The 20,035-nt window shown below is 40.2% G+C and overlaps 1 protein-coding gene across 1 annotated transcript in view; it reads right to left on the bottom strand.

Annotated features, from left to right (window-relative positions):
- Nucleotides 1-8,065: 8,065 nt before the first annotated feature.
- Nucleotides 8,066-20,035, bottom strand: part of GRXCR1 (glutaredoxin and cysteine rich domain containing 1) — a 48,456-nt gene continuing 36,486 nt past the window's right edge. The window contains exons 2-4 of the mRNA XM_074991796.1: nucleotides 19,148-19,387; nucleotides 10,261-10,326; nucleotides 8,066-8,283 (exon numbers count right to left, since the gene is read on the bottom strand). Coding sequence (XP_074847897.1) covers nucleotides 8,104-8,283; nucleotides 10,261-10,326; nucleotides 19,148-19,387 — 486 coding nt within the window. The 3' untranslated portion in view covers nucleotides 8,066-8,103. The remainder of the gene's footprint in view (nucleotides 8,284-10,260; nucleotides 10,327-19,147; nucleotides 19,388-20,035) is intronic.

Raw genomic sequence — 20,035 nt, 5'->3', positions numbered from 1 at the left:
CATGATTTATCAGAATGAATTAACTAGTCAAGACAATTATGAAAATTCTAACCAGAATTGCACAGCAATCCTCGCTATCCTGACGTAATGTAAAACATTGTCCAAACTAGACAGTCTCTCCCTAAAAGAATAAATGGACATAAATCAGACATCTGGAATGGTAATGTACAGAAGCCTGTGGGTGAACATTCAATCTCCCTGGACACTCAGTGGCAGATTTAAGGGGGACAGTCCTGAAACAAAAACATTTCAAAAATCAAATAGAGAGAGAAATCTCTGAGCTGCAATTTATTTGTAAATTTGACTCCATTAACCATGGATTAAACAGAGACTGGGAGCGTCTCACAGCTTACGAAGGCAGCTTCTCTGCTCTGGGTGATAATATCTCCCCATTAGACTCTGACAAAGGCTCACATCCCCGTCTGATCTGACTTGTTTTTTCCTCTCTTGATAAGTACTATTGATACGGGGCCATTTCCACCTTGCTGAATAGACCTTGTCAGCTCTGGCCCTCCCCCTTACTGGGACCCCACTCTTTAAATACCTCTCTGAAACCACACCCACCAGCTCATGCATCTGATGAAGCAGGTCTTTGCCCAAGAAAGCTTATGCTCCCAAATATCTGTTAGTCTATAAGGTGCCACAAGACTTCTTGTTGTTCTCGAATCTACAGACTAACACGGCTACCTCTCTGATACATATTACTGATGTAGCCTATTATCAGAGAGTCATGTTAGTCTGTAGCATCACACATAATACACAGTTCTGTAGCACCATAAAGACTAACAAAGTTATTTATTAGATAATGACCTTTCATGGGTAAGACCCAGTTCCTTCGGTCTGGAGCAGACAATTAGAATCCAGGATTTATACATAGGGAGGCAAATGTAATGAGCAAGTGTGGCCATTCACTCACCAAGATGGGGAAGACCCCTCTGTGAGCCCTGGGGGGCAGAACTTAACCCACCAGTTACTTGACCACAAATCAGGGAGCAGGACATCTGTATAAAAGATCCAGCTAGAAGCCCAGTTGGGGCCCTGCCACCAGAGAAGGCAGATGCTAGTCCTGAGCACCCAGGTTAGGAGACCAGTACAGCCCAGCAGGAGGCTGAGGATTGGCCCAGACTGCTAGGCCTCACCAAAGAGGAACTGCAAGCTGGGACATAGAGCCTAGTCTGCCTGTGCATGGAAAAGCCTACGCCCCCTGGGGCCCTGTGAGGTATGAGCTGGAGGGGGAGTCTAGAAGTGGCCCAGAGATATGTGGGTCAGCATGTTGTGGTTTAGATCCCCCTGAACCTAGTGGCAGACCACTCTGCCACTAGTAGGGCCCTGTGCTGGGGTGCAGTTGTGTGGGTGGGCCTACATCCTATCACCCCTAACCTGTAGATGGCGGTCTGCCCCTTCACCATTCTAAGCACACACCTGGGTTTGTCAGCCCTCCACCTTGTGAGGACAGCTGACCTTTATGAACTGCGTTTGTCTGTCACCCCACCCTGGACCACAGCATGTATCTAATGAGGCATGAGCAGAGCCCCAAGTCCCAGGAATAAGCCTTAGCGGTTGACAGGGTGAGGGGGGAGCTTTTATCTCCCTCCTCCACAACACACCAAGATGGCTCTCCCGTATGCCAATCTCTTCACAGGGTGCACTGAGAAAATGTTTCTGGAAAAAGGCATCACAACACTATGCTTTATCTGAGATACATATCTGGTATTTTATCTTCAAGATAGAAGACCTAAACTCACTCACAGATTTCATCACAATTTCAACACCATCCATCCATCAAACTTCTTGTAGGCAATAAGTGGCCGATAAGCTGACATACCATGCCAGGGTTAGCTGCTGGTTGGCCACTGACACTTCATTTACCTGCACATCCAAAGGTAGAGCCATTCAGAACTTCCCTTGGCTGTGGATCGCCATTCTTGGCCAATGGGAGCTGCAAGACGTGGCATAGACACCATTTCCCACCATTGCCCGGGAACAATGATCCACGGCCAAGGGGAGCTGCAAGTGGCCATACCTATGGACATGCAAGGAAAGATAGCACAGGCAGCCCACCCATGTTAACCCTGATTAATTTGCTCTTGGCTTATTGGCCACCTCTGTTCTATACCATCCCTACAACAGCAACAACTTTTTGGATACCATGACTAGCTTGAACAATGGAACCCTACAAACAACTATGTATAAGAAACCTACTATCACCACGTTTACTTCCACAGATCTGGCAAGCACCCCAGGTGCACCAAAATCTATGTTCATCAATCAGGCACTCAGGTAACACACACTAGCTGTGTCTACACGTGCACACTACTTCGAAGTAGCGGCACTAACTTCGAAATAGCACCCGTCGCGGCTACACGCGTCGGGCGCTATTTCGAAGTTAACTTCGACTTTAGGCGGCGAGATGTCGAAGTCGCTAACCTCATGAGGGGATCGGAATAGCGCCCTACTTCGACGTTGAACATCGAAGTAGGGACCGTGTAGACGATCCGCGTCCCGCAACGTCAAAATTGTGGGGTCCTCCATGGCAGCCATCAGCTGGGGGGTTGAGAGACGCTGTCTCTCCAGCCCGTGTGGGGCTCTATGGTCACCGTGTGCAGCAGCCCTTAGCCCAGGGCTTCTGGCTGCTGCTGCTGCAGCGGGGGATTCATGCTGCATGCACAGGGTCTGCAACTCGTTGTCGGCTCTGTGTATCTTGTGCTGTTTAGTGCAAGTGTGTCTGGGAGGGGCCCTTTAAGGGAGCAGCTTGCTGTTGAGTCCGCCCTGTGACCCTGTCTGCAGCTGTGCCTGGCACCCTTATTTCGATGTGTGCTACTGTGGTGTGTAGACGTTCCCTCGCTGCGCCTATTTCGATGTGGTGCTGCGCAACGTCGATGTTGAACATCGACGTTGCCAGCCCTGGAGGACGTGTAGACGTTATTCATCGAAATAGCCTATTTTAGGCTACTTCGATGTAGGCTTCACGTGTAGACATAGCCACTGTGTTCTTAGGAGAATGTTTGGGATACACATATTAACATACTTAAAACAGCCTTTACCAAATGAAGACACTGTGCCAGTAAATTGTTTCATGGAACAAACTACCTGAAAACCCTGAGAGAATCTGCTCTAATGGAAATGTGTATAGAGGTGTAGGGGTTGACTCCACTGGCTGCAAATCCCTAGCTGTCACCCACATGCCATCCTGTAACCCATGCAGAATATCATCAAGCAGTATCAACCAATATTAAGTGGGACCTTAATATTTTTTCTCTTACATTTTTCCTCCTGAAAAAATCTCTCCCAAGCCCTCTTTGCTGGCCTTCAAACAATTCCCTAACTTTGCCAAGATCATCAAGGACACAAAAAGTTAATGCAGCACCTGACCTTTCCAGACGAACAGGTATAAAAACTACAAATAATTCCACGCCTCCAAGGATCAATGCTCCCTAATAAAGCACCTTTCAGGATCGTAAATTCTACATGTGCTTATCACAATATGTGGTGATCCTCATTCACTGCATCAGAACCAATCATGACAATCAAATGGACTCATGCAGAAAAATGATAAAAAGACTAAAACAGCTGATCACCTGGGGCAAACATTTTTCACAAACTGATCCCTCCACATCTGATCTTTCAACACTTGTTCTCAAAGGAAACCTTCACATATTCAAAATGAAAGACTGGGAACTGTGTCATAACTCTGCTAGACATGAAAAGCCATGGAATTAATATCAATACTGGTTTTATGGCTCATTACAAGAGTCCACACTTTCTGATATCCTTAATTATCCAGTTCAAAGCTTTTGTACATAACAATCTACTCCCAAGTGCACATTTCATTTGCAAAATCCAGTTCCAGCATGTTACTCCTTTAGCTCAACAATGTGACATTCTTCTTCCTTCCCCAGACCAGAAGATGAACTGTGACTGCCAAAGGGTTGTATCTTCCACCAGCAGAAGTTGGTCCAACAAACAATTACCTTATGTACCTTATCTCACACCAAGAAACAATATAGAGCTAACAAAAAGCAGTTTCTAGAGGCTCTATTTCTCATAAGAAAAAAAGATTGGACACCTCTCAAGGCAAACCAAATCAAATCAAGCTTTCAAGGTGTTAAAGTGAACTATTAGAAAGAACAACAAAATTTTTAAAAATTAAGAACGCATTAAATAAAAAGCAAAATCCTGCACCAGGGCTATAGAATAAAAATGAACTACTTAGCAATATCCTCGGCTCTGGCACATTTTTAAAAAGCCAAGGGCCCAGTGCAAAGAAATACATTTTGCTAGAAGCCCAAATTTGTCTTAGACAGTGAAAGGTTCACTTACATCCAGCATCAGGTACAGTGAAACACCAATGAACATAAAATGTAAGTGCCACTTAAATTCCATGTCAGAAGTTTATATACGTTGGATGTAAGTGGTCTGTATTGGCTCTGCAGAGGGCAAATTCAGGCCATAATGTAGACTGATTGCTCTGACAATTTCACTTTCTGCAGGACCTTTTTAATAAAAATTACATACACTTTTGTTGCTCTCTGCAAATAACCTGTTTTTCTCATACTTATTGGTCCCATTTATGTGGCTAGCCTGGAGCAGTTACCAGCATGATATGTAATCTAGCATTTTCTGTCTTCCACAATTTTTTTTCCTGAGGTAACTTAGTTGTTCTTGGCTTTGTGTCTGATTTTCATCCCTTCCAAAAATGAATAATGAGGTATCAGGTAGCAAACAGTGCATCCATTTCCCATGGTTGTTATGTAATATCATAATTACAGTGTTTATTTTGTATGTCAGTTGTACTTTACTGGATATGGACAGAACTACTCCACTGTATGCCATAGGTCCTATGTTGCTTATAGCTACAGGAATTTGTCCCTTATTTTTAGTAGTAAGGGACCTTTACTTCCAGAAGACGAGGCTCTGATTTCTAGTCCAGTCTAGTCCATGTGCAGAGGGTGTGCTCCAATGAATGATCCTGCTGCGTATCATAGTGACAATTATGTAGTTGTACGCATAATTTTACTGACAATATTGCTGCAGTATTTGTCAATATATTCTATACTTTGGCTTATTCTTAGTAGAAATAAGCTCAGTTTTCTGAGCACACAACAGAATAGAAACTTTAAGAATGTCAGAGAGTGGATTTTAGCATGTTATGGCATGTGGCATGAATCATGGTGAGAGGGAAAAACAAGCTTCACAATGCTTTTCTTATAAGATAGATCAGTATTCAGGGTAGCATACACTTCATTCCTGGATGTTCATTCTACTTGCTATAGAATTCTACAACTTTAACTGCTCTTTCAGTCTAATGTCTCATTAACAATTACCAGGATTTTGCAGAGGAGTTAAATGATTTTGTGATTGGACTCAGTTATGGTTCATATACATTTGAGCCAGGCTAGAGAGGGAGACAGTTTGGTCACCCTCTGAATCCTCTGCCCAGTCTATCGCAGTTTTTGCAGGGAGCAATACAATATGGTCTATATTGGTTTGTTATTTATTCTTCTGAATTACCTATTCATATACTCCTATTTCTCTCTAACTCCTATTACATATTGTTATCTCAATTGCCTTGCTTGTCCCCCAGCACAGAGATACACGCCACAGGCAGCTGGGGCCTGTGTTCCCTGCAAGCTATGCACTTGTGCAGCTGCTCAGGAGAGATTCAAGCGCCACACAGGTGATGGCAGAGCTAGATTTTTTCTGTTGGTGGTGCACATTTGCAAGTGTATCGGTGCATATAGAAAAAGTATTCTGCACACAGATGGAAAAAAATCCACACATGGATCGCAAAGGTGAGAAGGAACATTGCTGAGGACAAGGGACAAGCTTGGATAACATATTGGTTAGGATAATAGAGCAGAGACACTCCTCTTACCCAGCAAGGACTGCCTGAAAAAGACATCTCCTAGTAGAATTTTCCTTTTCAGCTGCATAAAGGACCAGTCGTGGCGGGGGGGAGTCTTACCTGTGACCTAAGCTAGTGTAAGAGAGGACTGTAACTCCTTTAACATAAGTGGTGTTATGTTAGTGTTCAACTTGGGCAAGTCAAACTGGAATTAAGTCCTTTGTCTAGTTTGTATACAAATATAGCTTAAAACATGGTTTACAAGTGCCATGGCTCAGGGACATTCGCTCCTATTTCTGAGAAGCACTGGGCATATTAATGTTATTGTCACCAGATCTTTAGCTGGTGTAAATTGGCATCACTCTATATATTTCACTGGTGTTACTCGTCTTCATCTAGTCAAGGATCATCTGAAGGCTGAATCATCAATGTAAATGGAGGTAAAGCTCTTTTCATCAGTGAGGGCCTTTGGGTTTTCAATGCCATAAATCAACTGAAAATACAGTTTTGGTTTAGGGCAGTTTAATTACCCAGAACACATCCTGGTAGTCACTGTCTAGAGGGTGCTCATAAGTTATATCCAGTGTTCATTGGGGTAAAGGATGTAAAAGAAGCAGGGTTTCATTCACTAGAAATTGCAAGATAATGAGTATCAGCATATTCTTTAATACCATTCCATTTTCCCATTAATCCAACTAGTTCTTATGCATTAGCCACTAAGGGCACTAGCCACTAAGGGCAGGTCTATACTAGGGGAAAAAGTCAGTTTAAAGTATGCAACTCCAGCTATGACAATTTCATATCTGGAGTCGAAGTACCATAAATCGATTTTTGCTGCCGTCCACATAGCAGGAGGTTGAAGTGAGAAACTGTCCCATCAATTTCTCTTACTCCTCATGATTCCCTTACTCCCTGTGACTGCGATGAGTACCAGGGTCAACAGTGGCACCCTGATCATTTGATTTATCACAGCGGCCTACTAGACATGCTAAATCAAACCCCAGAATATTAACTGTCAGTGCATCAATCTTCCCATTAGTACAGACATGCCCTAAGGGAAGCTACCTCTTTGTGGCAGCATAACATACAGAGTAGGACATTGACTATGTAAGGGAAAGAAGATGCAAAAACAATTTGTACATTTGCAGTTCACTCTCTAATAACCTCAGGCCACACTGCACTTTGATTGCTCCTTGGAGCAAATGCAGTTACGTTAATTCATTTGTCCTGCCATGTAGAAGATCTGTGAGAAGGAAGAGATTCCTTGTTACTATCCCATAAAAGCAGGAATTTCCAATTCCTTACATACACTGTAGTTTGTAAGACTCTCTTGTGATCTCAATTTATCACTGCAGTATGCAGCAGATCATACTTCCTTGTGATGTTTCAGAGATCATTACAAGCAGAAGTCATAACATCAAATATTTATATAACTTTGTTTAATACAATGAAACAAAGCAGCAGAAATGTGGCACTTTAGAGACTAACAAAATGATTTATTTGGTGATGAGCTTTTGTGGGACAGACCCACTTCTTCAGATCCTTTCTGTCCCACAAAAGCTCATCACCAAATAAATCATTTTGTTAGTCTCTAAAGTGCTACATTTCTGCTGCTTTGTTGGCACACAGACTAACACAGCTACCTCTCTGTTACTATTTAATAAAACAAGTTAGGCATTTAAAGTATAAGAGATGTTAGTGGTTCAAGGGCTGGTATGGGATATTTTACATATATGTCACCAACTAAATTTTATGATCAAATATTATGACCAAACATTTATAATTCAGTGAAATGTTCTCTGAAAAAGAACTGGTGGTCTTGGGTTAGTCCACATCACAAAATCACTGTCAGTATTGGCAGTCTGTGCAGACACTCGACACGCTAAATTTCCTTCTGAGGTTTTCTCAAGGTACCTGAGAGGGAAAGGGACTGAGGTGGGACAGTTTGAGGAAACTTGTGCTTCAGCTGCTAAATCTCCTATGTGAATAAAGAGGATTTCACATCCAAAAGCTGTCCATTTAGTGACACTCGTGCGCTCTGTGTTCTCTTAAATATCCTGTACTCTCTCCCTTTTTTGAAAACTCTGTTCACAGAAGAGGCAGTGGCCTGAGTTCATGGTGTCAGCAACTGAATCAGAAAAGCTTCTTACAAATAATTTTTATTGACTGCATCAGAAACGTGGTTGTTTTTAAAAAGTATATAATAAACTTCTGCAGTAAGATAACAAAATGAGTTTGGACATGAGAAGATGCCGTTCTTAACTCGTGCAGCTCTTGCAGCGCTGTAACCCATTCTCATTGCAAGAGGTACACTTGAGGGCTTTGAAAGAGTCTGTAAAACAGTTCCGAAAAACTGACATCTTGCTCCCATGGCACGCTGAGCATGGAAGGAAACCAAAACCACCACAGGAAGGGCATTCACGGGGATGTTGCACTCTCTGAATAAGGAGAAAGAAAGGAGAAGAGGAAAAACATTACCCTATTAAAGGCCGTAAGCTCAAATATAATGAGGATTCTGAGCTGCAGTCCACTCTGCAATATCTGTTCCAGGAAACATCCAAATCAGACCATTGAAATGTGGTTGTGGTTTTTGTTGCTGTTCTGCTCCTGCCACAGGATCTTGCTTTATTTGTCCTTTCAGGTTGTAAAAGCAATCGTCGGTGATCAGACAAGTTCCTTACAAGTTGGTATATCTAATATAATGCTAAATGGTTTGTGTTTTTGTTTGCCAGAAGAATTAGCTAGATTCTAAATATGTTGCTGTTTAGTTATGATCTATTTAGTTATGATCTATTAGATAACTTATTATGTATGGTGCATATTGTAATTGTATGGCTTGTGTAATTGTTTATGTTTGTGTCAGAATTTGACAGTTGCTCATATCTGAAAATGATTAATGCCATCTAAACAAGGCAGAGATCTTTGGAAAAACAGGTATCTTCAAATCTGAGTTTTGAGATTGTGTATGTGTGGAAGAATTATCATGGTAAAAAAAGTTGTTCCAATATAAATCAATGCTCGCAAAAGACAAAGTCAGGTTCTGTAGTCTTGTCAGAATACCAAAAGTCCAACTTGCCTGCATTGTTAATTCCCTCTTGTTTTTACCTGCCTCCAACAAAAGTAGCTTTTACCATTGTTTCATTCAGCAGGAAATTCCTGGTTTTGATTAGCCTTTGTGGGGGAATGATTACAGGAAAATTCATTTTTCATTTCCAGCAATAGGCATATTTTCTGTTGCGCCTTACAGTACGAACTTTTATACTTACATGGTTATGTTTGCTAACTCCAAAATAATAAGAAAAATCACATTTTTTGCCTCAAATAAAAGATGATGTCCCTACCTCACAAGAACTGAAAGACTGTACTGAACAGAGTGAATTTCTGTGTTGTGAATCTTTAATAAATGAATCATGGTTGAACCTTGTATCTGGCTTCAGACAAAGCCATTTCTTTAACTTTCTCATTCTAGACAGTGAGAAGAAACTGGTAATAATACAAATTTATATCAATGGATGTTCTGTGTGTATAGTTATGACCACGGTCTGCTCTAGCCTGATACTTATTTATGTTTTAGTTGGACTTAGAGGCCCAAGCAGAGATAAGGACACCCATTGTGTTAAGTGCTGTACATACACGTACAGACTGAGGTTATGTTCTAAGCAGATAGGCAGAACAGGGGAGAGAAGACCTGTGTCTATTTTACAGATGGAGAAACAGTATGCTAACCTTACTTGTCAGAAATCACACATGAACTTTGTGATAGAGCTAGGAATTGAATCCCCACCTTGTTAGTCCCATATCAGGGTTTTATCCACTCATCCTTCTAAAGAAGGATGCCAGACAGATTCTCAAAAAAAAAACCAGCCGTAGATAAAGCTGTCTGATGGTTGGTCCCTGAGCCCAGCGGTGGCCAGTGGATGGAGGACTGAGGGGCATCTGCTCCCCGCACTGCTACTACTGCAGTCTTCCCTCAGGACATTTGTTGCATGAAGAAGGTTTGTTCATTTTTTCAATTATACTGTATTGGATGCTATGTTTTGTTGTACTCACTATTGTGTTTCTCTTCTTTCAAGGTCAAGCAATTTGCTGTCTGATTAAATATTGGACACTTTACACTGAACTTGATCCAGCTAATATTCTGGAGACTGCATAAATAGTTCTCACAGTGAACTTCTACCTGTCAAACTCAAGGGCCATGAATGGGATTACTGAGTTTGGGGTAGTAGCAACATAAGCCTTCTGATGCAGGGAGAGTGGTCTTTGCTGGTTTGTAATGCTAAGTAGCTGTTCATTTTACAAGAAAGCAACATTTGTGATCATCAGTTCAAAATAGAAAAAAGTACCTAGCAAGTAATTTAATTGTTACACTAGTTCCATTTGCGATATCTTCAAAGAGGTTGTAAAAATACAGTTACCTCAATTTTGGTTAAGAGATCCTGCAGCTCCCCTGATTCATTCATTGACAAAATTTTCTCAGCTCCCTGTCAGCAAAAAGGAAAAAAGAAAAAAACAGCAGGTTTAAAATTGGGGTAACTGGAATTACCTGAGGGTTTATTCTTGGAAACATCACCAGGTTGAAGGAAAGATTAAACTTTGTTCACTTGCAGCATTACTTTTTTCTTTTAAGAGATGAGCTTTAGGATTGCCGAAACCCAAGTTCCTGAAAAGCTGTCCAGTTTTGGTTACTGAATTCTATACTGTATTTTTCTTGTGAATTTCAATATAGCTTCATTATAGACTGTTTTCACCTTATTTTACATTGTGTATTTCCATAATGCAGAACTGAAAATGTCTTATGTATTATGTCAAAAATACAATTATATAAATATACAATGCCTCGGAGAATGTAGCTAAATAATATAGTGGAAACTATATTTCAACTACTCTGGCAGATGAGTGCTGATTTCAGACATAATATTCATAATAAGAATGAGTAAGGGCAATGAAAATTCTATAACAACATTGAAATCAAAACTCTGTATTGAATAATAATAATTTAGACCTAGTACATTAGGCCTTTGGGGATTTCTGTGATCTGAACCAAAGCCACAGTGAAATAGCTGCTCATTTTCCTTTCTGAAAGTAAATGTTCAGAGATTGCTACAAACAAAATGAAAGTGCCAAAAATGTAAAACTATTTTTCTTTTCTTTTCTTTTCTCAGTTTTTGTTTGTTTGTGTTTTGTAAATAATTGAGGATCCAATTTGAATGTTTTGAATTTAGCATATGTAGGTCAGTGTCTTGGACAGTAATACCTAGGTCTTATATAGAACTCAATCTGTAATGCTCAAGGTGCTTTATAAAGTAGGCAAGCTTCATTATACCCATTTTACAGATGGTGAAACTGAGGCACAGGGCAGTCAACCTATTTTCCCAGAGTCAGCCAGAAGGCAACTTAGTGGTAGAATCAATAGAATCCATCACTTTCAGAGTCTCAGTCCAATGCTCTAGGTACTAGGAAACACTGTATCAACTGTAGCTAAATACTTATTGTCACTGTGCCCGATAAAGTTTGCTGGATAAGAGGTTTCTGTGTGCCCATATCTGAACACACACATAGTTTAACTCACAATGTGTGGGAGTGTCACATCTTGTTTTCCGTGGCCAAACATATGGTCAGCCCAAGGGAAGAATCAGTGAGTAACTGTTGGTAAAACCACTGGGTGGAAACACAGTACTGAAATCCAATCACTTCTAATACCTATTAGGTGCCTTGGACAGTGGAACAGAGACACTGGTGTTCTACCCCAATGAGCAGATGGTATAAAGTGTCTTTGTTCCATTAACATCAATGGAACTATGACATTTTTTGCAAACTGAGGCTCTGCTTGTAACTAGTTTTGGGGAAAATTTGTCATGACTGCCCACCCACCTCAGATCCCCAGCACAAAGTTGTTTTGCTCTAGCTTTTGCCAAAGGATGGCATTTTCTCTCTAAGGTAGAGACACAGCAGATGTAGGTAACTTCTTTGTTATAGCTATTGGCTCTTATTCAGAGACACCTTTTTTGACGGCAGTATTTTATCTCTTCAGTGACAACATATGGATATTTTAGCCAACACTTGTTTAACAACTGATTGCTATTATATTATTTCACATTCACTGGAATTAAAAAGGAGAGAACATACATATCTGGCTCTGGGTAGCTATAGAAGCAAAGCTGACTGTACTCAACTCTGCCACCTTTGGTCATGCTGAGTAGTGCCTACCTCCACATGTCCTATTGAAGCCTACTACAGATTAGGGACTGATGAACCAGCTGCTTCAAAGACTATTCCATGGCCCTCTGACACCTACTTCTGGAGCTCTACCAGCCACTCCCATGCCTCCTCTCACTTGAACACACCACATGTTCATTTCAGAGTGATGACTGGGGGGGAAGAGCGTAAGGGTGACAGAATCTGAGATATTAACGTCCTGGTCACCTAATGTGAGTATTGTTACAAAGTCAACATTTGCAAACAAATTCAACAATGTTTGCTGAGACTTGGCTATATGATGCAGGAAGAGCTAAGCTCCTGAACTATACCAGGGAAAACCATTGGTGTATAAAGATGCACTGCACTGGTATAACACGAGTTGCACTGGTGTGATTTTCTATCCACTGAAGCAGCATTTAGGGGTGCTTAGTTGGACTGATGTACATATGTGGGTGCAAATCTCCCTAAATCTAGACAAGCCCTGAGATGACTACAGTTTATTTCCATTTGGAACAGCAATATCTATTGTAACTATGTCATAACAGATGTTAATAAGACTATTTCGATGGTACATTGCAATGTAAAGCTATTCTAACAACAGTATAATACAAAATTTGACATGTTCTCCACCATAAACTCAGACCTTAAAGGGTTTCTATTTCAGCTTTCATTCAGCTAAACCTCCATCATCTCAGCTGCAAACCAGAAATTCACATTGCTGCACCTTTTAATAGTTCAATAGTTACCAAAGCTTTACAACTTTAATATGTTTTTTTCTGACTATTCAGAACTAGAAATGAAATATAAGAATATTTTCCAGAGAGTTAATCTATATTGTAGACCTGTGACTGTAAGAATACAAAATAAGGCTCCATTTTTAGGTGATAAAGCAGATAATGTGTTTGCATGGAAGCTGCTTTTCATAACCTTTGTATTGATGACACAGGCTCTAGGCTAGATTATGTCTTGCACTTCAGCAGCTGCACTGGGATGTTAAATTATGCCCCTTCTGAGGAAAACATAAAACGCATCTGTAATAACCAGCCTAGTACTCAGGGAAGTACATAGACTGTCTCCCTGCTGTACACACACAGAGGTAGGGAGTGGGTGCTAAAGACAAGCTCAGAAATAACACAACCATGAGCTTCCCTTTTCCTCCTACCCCCACATGTACCCACTGAATATGTGACAACCTTTAAATAAATGTAACTACTTATTAATTACTGTCCCAGCCAGTCCTCTGGGGGTAGTGCAGCTCCCTAACACCCCCTGAGCATGAGCTCCATGCTAAGATCATGATCTAGTCCTATGTAGTTAGCATTCTAAAATAGATTTTATTGCACCTATTCCATAGACACCATTTCTGTTAACACAGCTCTTTTGCTGTCAGTGAAATACTTGTACCCAGGAGTGCTGGAGCAATTTGTATAGTGCAGGTGTCGGGAGACAGTCACCCAAACAATAAATATCCATACATGATAGAAACTATTTCAAATCAGGGGGCATTGGCACATCCTCAGCACTGCTCATTCCAGTATTATAGAATCATAGAACACTAGAACTGGAAGGGACCTTGAGAGGTCACCCAGTCCAGTTCCCTGACCTCTCAGCAGGACCAAGCACCATCTAGACCATCCCCAATAGGTGTCTATCTATCTTGCTGTTAAATATCTCCAGCAATGGAAATTCCACAACCTCCCTAGGTAATTTATTCCAGTGTTTAACCACCCTGACAGTTAGGAAGCTTTTCCTAATGTCTAATCTACACCTCCCTTATTGCAGTTTAAACCCATTGCTCCTAGTCCTATCCTCAGAGGCCAAGGAGAACAATTTTCTCCCTCTTTCTTAAAACCCTCTTTGAGGTACATGAAAACCATTATCTATAGCTCTATCTGCCCACGAAGGCCACATCTACACTTGTCCCCGCCTTCCAGAAGGGGCATGGTAATAAGCAGATCAGAAGATGCTAATGAGGCGTGGATTAAAATATCTCACGCCTCATTAGCATAGTCCCATGAGATCTGGTGTCTGGAAGAGCTTCTTCTGGACTCCAAAACAGGCATGTGGGCATGGTTCACTTGGCTATGTGGCTGTAGCCTCGTTCAATACAGAGTCTCTGAGATGACCTCACCCTGAAGAACTGAAGTAAACTAACTCTGAGCACTGGGTTTACTTAATAAGAGGCAGACTTATAAACCAATTAATCAAACATTGGTTTTAGAAGTTAGCATTTGGTCTAAGAGAATTAGCAAGAGATGTAGTTCAGAGACATGAGGTGGAAGCTTTCTCACACTGCCCTGCCAAAGCACCATATGCTGCACTCGCACAAGGAGAACTGCTAAAATATATCTGTCTGAACAAGGACTATTTCACAGTGTCTGTATGGGAATTTTGTGTCATGCATATCTTTCTGTCTACACTACATCTGGGTGTGGTATGAATGAGGTATGTTGAATGTAGATACAGAATATTGTATCATATGATCTGGAAACCTCAAAGCAGGGCCTAATTCTGTCTCTGAACTTCCTTTCCCTTAATCCCACATCTCTGTGATATATATAGTCATTTATTTTTCATTTGATTTTCAGAAGTTCCTTCTCTAATTTAAAGAGAGCTATCATTTGTTGAAATCAACAAGTAATGATAAGAAAAAATAGTGTTATATTTTAATGGTATCTTAGTGGAATAAATCTGCTGCTGCTGTACAGTTGGGATTTATTAAAAATTTAAAAAGATGAAGTGAGAACAAATGTCACTAAAGAGAGAATTATTACTCTGTGCCCCCAATGCACAGCAGTGAAAGTGCATTTGAGTTTAGATTAAATCTATCTATCTTTCAGGAGGAAAGTGTTCAGTTGTGAATAGAACTGTTCAAATAACTGATTTTTCAGTTCAGTGGCAGATACGTAAAGTAATAAAATAAAAACTCAAAGTTTTGTTCAACCCTAAACAAAATATTTGATTTCTAACTCTAAATTCTTGTTTCTAAAATAAATTGTAAAAAATTCAAAATAAAGGATTTTGAACTGAAAAATAACCTAAGAAAGCTTATGTTCCAAAATATCTGTTAGTCTAGAAGGTGCCACAGGACTTCTTGTTGTTCTTGAAGATACAGACTAACATGGCTGCCTCTCTGATACTATGTTCTATTTTGAATATGTCAATGTTTCTATTTTTACAGAATTTTGTTTGTTTTTATGCTTTCAATCTAAACAATTTAGTGAATTTGAAAAGACTTTACAAATTGCTTTGGATAACTCATATTTTCTCAGAAAAAAAATTGTTTGAAAATTTTCTCTGACCTCTCCTTATGAATACTTCCATAATGGTAGGAGAAAGCATCTTTAATTTGACACCTTTTGGTTTAACTGCCTTTGTGGTAGTTAATTGCCATGGTAAAACATCTAGGCAGCCTTCTTCTTCATGCTATATATGTGCTTTTAGGTTAGTAGATGAAGAACTAACCCCGCTGCCAATAAGTACATTCTTTCTTGTTTTGGACCCTCTTTCTGGGTTGCCAGCTTTACCATCACCTTAAAATGACAGTCTTCTTTCCTATACATTCTTACTACTTATTAGCTTTAGGCAGGTTTATCCCCATCCAGCAAATAAGAGAGAACAATTATATAGCAAGGTGAAATCTACATGGAGCTTCAGTGCAACAAGTCATACTGGCTGTGTTTGCATGTGCTGCTTCTTCCAGAAGCAGCATGGTAATGAGCCACCCAGAAGATGCTAATAAGGCACGGATGTAAATTTCCCATGCCTCATTAGCATATGGGCACATGATTCGGAGTCCAGAAGAAGCTTTTCCAGACTCCAAAATACACATGCGGATGTGTGGCCCGCAGGGATCTTCTGGAAGGAAACTCTTCTTGTGGAAGCCCCTTCTTTCCCAAAATTATGGGGAAAAAGGGGCTTCCAGAAGGAGGGTTTCCTTACAGAAGATCCCCTCAGGCCCCGCATCTCCACGTGTATTTTGAAGTCCAAAAGAACTTCTTCTGGGCTCCAAATCACATGTCCATATGCTAATGAGGTGCAGGAAATTTACATCTGTGCCTCCTTAGCATCTTCCAGACAGCTCATTACCATGCTGCTTCCAGAAGAAGTGGCTTGTGTAGACACAGCCATTATTAACAAAAGATGTGTACATTATTAATGTCGTTGTTCCAAATTCTAGCCTCACCTATGCTATTATTAATTAAGGGTAATTTCTTCGATTATTTTTTTGTCTTAGTATTCTCATTCCATTGTGGATGTTCACTCCTTGCAGAAGGCTGAATGAGACATGTGGCATAGCAAGTGATGCTTAGTATTACCCAGAGTTCATGAACTGTAGTTTATGAAACCCTGATAATCTCTGTGGAAGAGTAAAGTATCTGCAAAAGGTTGCCCAGCAAAGTTCCATGAGGTTACCTGAACTATACACTCTTATGTGCTGGGTAGTCTCATGCATTTAATAATAAAGTTGCAGCCTGATTAAACTTCATGAGGGATAATTTGAATGAATAATATAAGCTTTTAAGAGTGCCAATAAACAACTACAAGAGACCAAGAATCAGCAGTGACTGTTGTACTTTTCAGTTATGAAGGCAACACACATTGACCATTTCACTGATCTGTCGATTATAAGGCCCAAAAGCACCTTTACAATCAAGTCTGACTTGCTGCATAACAAGGACCCTAATTTCTCATTGAACTAAAGTATGCCTTTTATAAAGCTGTCTGATATTAATATGAATAATCCAGCACATTCCTGGCTAAATTGTTCCAATGATTAATTACTTTTTGCTGTACGAACACTACGAGGAATCCTGTATCACCATGAAGACTAACAGATGCCACAGGACTTCTCGTGTATGCAGATACAGACTTATACGCCTGCCTCTCTGAGACTTTTTATTTTACTTTGTTTTCACTACTATCAGAAATATTTTCTGACAGAAGCACTTTTAGGCCATGATCAAGTTACTATTAACCTTATTTTGATAATATACTTCGGATGAGCTTCTTTATTCTCTCTCTGTAAGTCAGGCTTTCAAGAACTCAGATGATTCGTGTAGGTTTTTTTTTTTTTTGAAGCCTTTCCAATATTTTCAGCATCCTATTTTAAAGTGTGGACATCAGATATGACATGGTTGTTCAGAAATGATGTCACCAAATACAGACATAATACCACCTTCCTGCTATGATTCTGTATCCTCTGTACACTCCTTTATAGCCATACCCCCTCGTGTTCAATTCCTTATTCACAATGACATATAGGTCCTTTACACAGGACCTTGTCCTGGATGCATGACCTTGAAGGTGTCTTCATTAAAATGCATGTTGCTTGCTTCAGGGAGTAAACACAGGTTTGTATAACTTTATACAAAGACAAATAACAATATTACAATTTTAAATGAGGCAGGAGGCCTTATGACAACAGTAACTGCTGTCTAAAAAGAGTGAGTTTGTAAGAAATATGAGGTCCAAAATAAAGGACAAATCCAAGGGCATCTCTTGGAACCTGCTTAGCCTACAGAATGAGTCCATTTCCTGGCTCCTGAAAATTATCCCTCATGAAATTAATGTTCCCACCCCCGTCTCTCATTTGCCATCCTTGTGGAGGGTTTTCCCAACAAGGAGAAATTAATTCAGCACCAAGCTGTAGTTTTTTCAAAAGGGACTGAGGAAGGGAGTACAGACACAATTCCTGTGGGCTGAAAACAGAGTCAAACATTCATCCTCACTCTCCACGTGATCCTGCTGTTGGGGAAATGATCTCACCCATTGTACCAGACAGTAGTCATGCATGTCCAAAGGCCTGGGAACCTTGCCATAAAATGAGAAAACAGTGAATGCAGTATTGTTACATAGTCTACGAAAGAAAATCCTAAAATTAATCATCAAAAGGCTAAATTGTGGGTTTATTGGTCTCTAAAAAGATATTTTTAAAGCCTATTCTGTAGGAGTGCTGACCTCTGCAACATGAGGAAAGCAGGTAGGGAAAAAACCACTAGAGACTTGTTTTGGTGACAGAGGTCAAATGTTACCCCACACTCATGGTAGTGGGACAATGACTGTAGGGGCATTCACTATTCATCCCACCAAAGGAAAGCTGTAGAATGTTTTCACAGTTGCTAAATACAAAAGCATTTTAGAGTAGGGCAATCACATACATTCATTGCAATGACAGAAAAAATGCAGCTATCACTACTTAGTTTATACTAAAACCACATTTTACAATTGGTATTTTCTTAACGAACTACACAAATTTAAAAGCTGTCATCATCATCATCATCATCATCATCATCAGTAAAGCTTCACAGAAAAACAAAGCAAATAAAAATCTAATTTTTAAACTCACCACCCTATCAGAACTGGCCAAATTAAGAGAAGAAACACAATATTATGAAAAATATGAAATGTATTAAATGGATACAGAACTGAATTTCTTCAACCAAATCTCTAAGATGAATGACAAATGGAAGGTAAAATTAGTCCCATATATTATATGAAAATAAATTATGATAATAATTTCTTCATTAATTTGTAAACTATATACATAATTTTCTCTTCTCCCCCACCCCCAAGAAACCCCAGGGCTGTGTCTGCACATGCCTCCTCCTTTTGGACAGGGCATGTTAACTAGGCAGTTCGGAAGATACTTATGAGGCCCTGACATGAACAGGCAGCAGCTACACGTGATTCAAAAGTGTAGCTTTTGGAACACACACCACCCATGTAAACAGGGGCCTTTTGAAAGGACCCCCCAACTTCGAAAGCCCCTTCTTCCTAAAACCAAATATGCCTATTTCCCCATATTCTTATGGTTTGAACTGTAAAGATGAATTATTTCTTCAGAGCTTGAGCATAACTTGTTCACTTATTTGTTACTTAATCATGCCCCCAACTTTTTCCTGTTGCTTCATCCACCCATTGCACTTTGTAGTACCCTACACTATTGGCTCCTTGGGACAGGGATCATGTTCTGATCTGTATCTGTACAAAGCCTAGCACAATAGGCCCCAATCTTGACTGCTCATAATAAAAGAAAATTAGTTGCCATTCTTATTAGTTAACATCTATGCACACAGGCTGCTAAACATGTTCAGGACTTACCCCTAGATATTGGCCATCAATAAAGACAACAGGCAGTGATGGGATTTCACACACCCTCCTGCATCTTTCTTCTAGTTCTTTTCCATAGTCACTGTTCAGAGCAATATTTTTTTCTTCAAATTTCACTCTGTGATTTTGGAAGATCTTTCTCACAAGCTCACATCTTTCAAACGTAGTTCTCACCACACGAAGGCTAGTCGTGTAAATTACGATGCGACCGAATTCTAGAACCGTAGATACCTGAAACACCAAGTGTTTTTATTGTCCGTTCCAGTAAACAACATGCTAGTAGTTACATTTATTTCATGACTGCACCATACCTTCCAGTGATTATTTTGTTCATTTGAAATATAAGTTAAATAGTAAGTACCTCTTAACCTCTTTTCCAAAATTGTTGTTTTGGGTTTTTATTCTCTCAGACATAAAGATGTAAGAGGACGAGGTGTGATCTGGGAGTAAGGTGTCAAAATTGTCAAGTAGGGGATCAATTCAGATTGTTTTATAGTGGTTTGGCACAGCTTTGAACATAGGCAGGGGGTGCACAGGCATAGATTGAAGCACTCCCCAGATTTTGTGGTGGTGGAAGATGCAGACGGAGTAAGGCCTGGGGGCAGAGGGAGGGAGCAGGTCCAAAACAGTTCTAGTACCACTGGCTTTGGACACTGGTGAATCAGCCCTACTAGTTCCAGCTTGTAAAAGAACCACTTTGCAGTTTTGCAGCTGTAACATTCACCTTGGCATGTGATGAATCCACTTGTGTGGGATTTGCCAGACCTTGCCTGTATCAACTATTGTTTCATTTTTTCCCACTCAATTGGCATCAAAGATCCGTATAGTCAATGGTATCTTGATCTCCCATTAATGCACCTATGAATACTTTAATATAGG

The sequence above is a fragment of the Carettochelys insculpta genome, chromosome 4 (genome assembly GCF_033958435.1).
Source record: "Carettochelys insculpta isolate YL-2023 chromosome 4, ASM3395843v1, whole genome shotgun sequence".
Classification (NCBI taxonomy): Eukaryota; Metazoa; Chordata; order Testudines; family Carettochelyidae; genus Carettochelys; species Carettochelys insculpta.
This window is presented reverse-complemented; position numbering and strand designations above follow the sequence as displayed.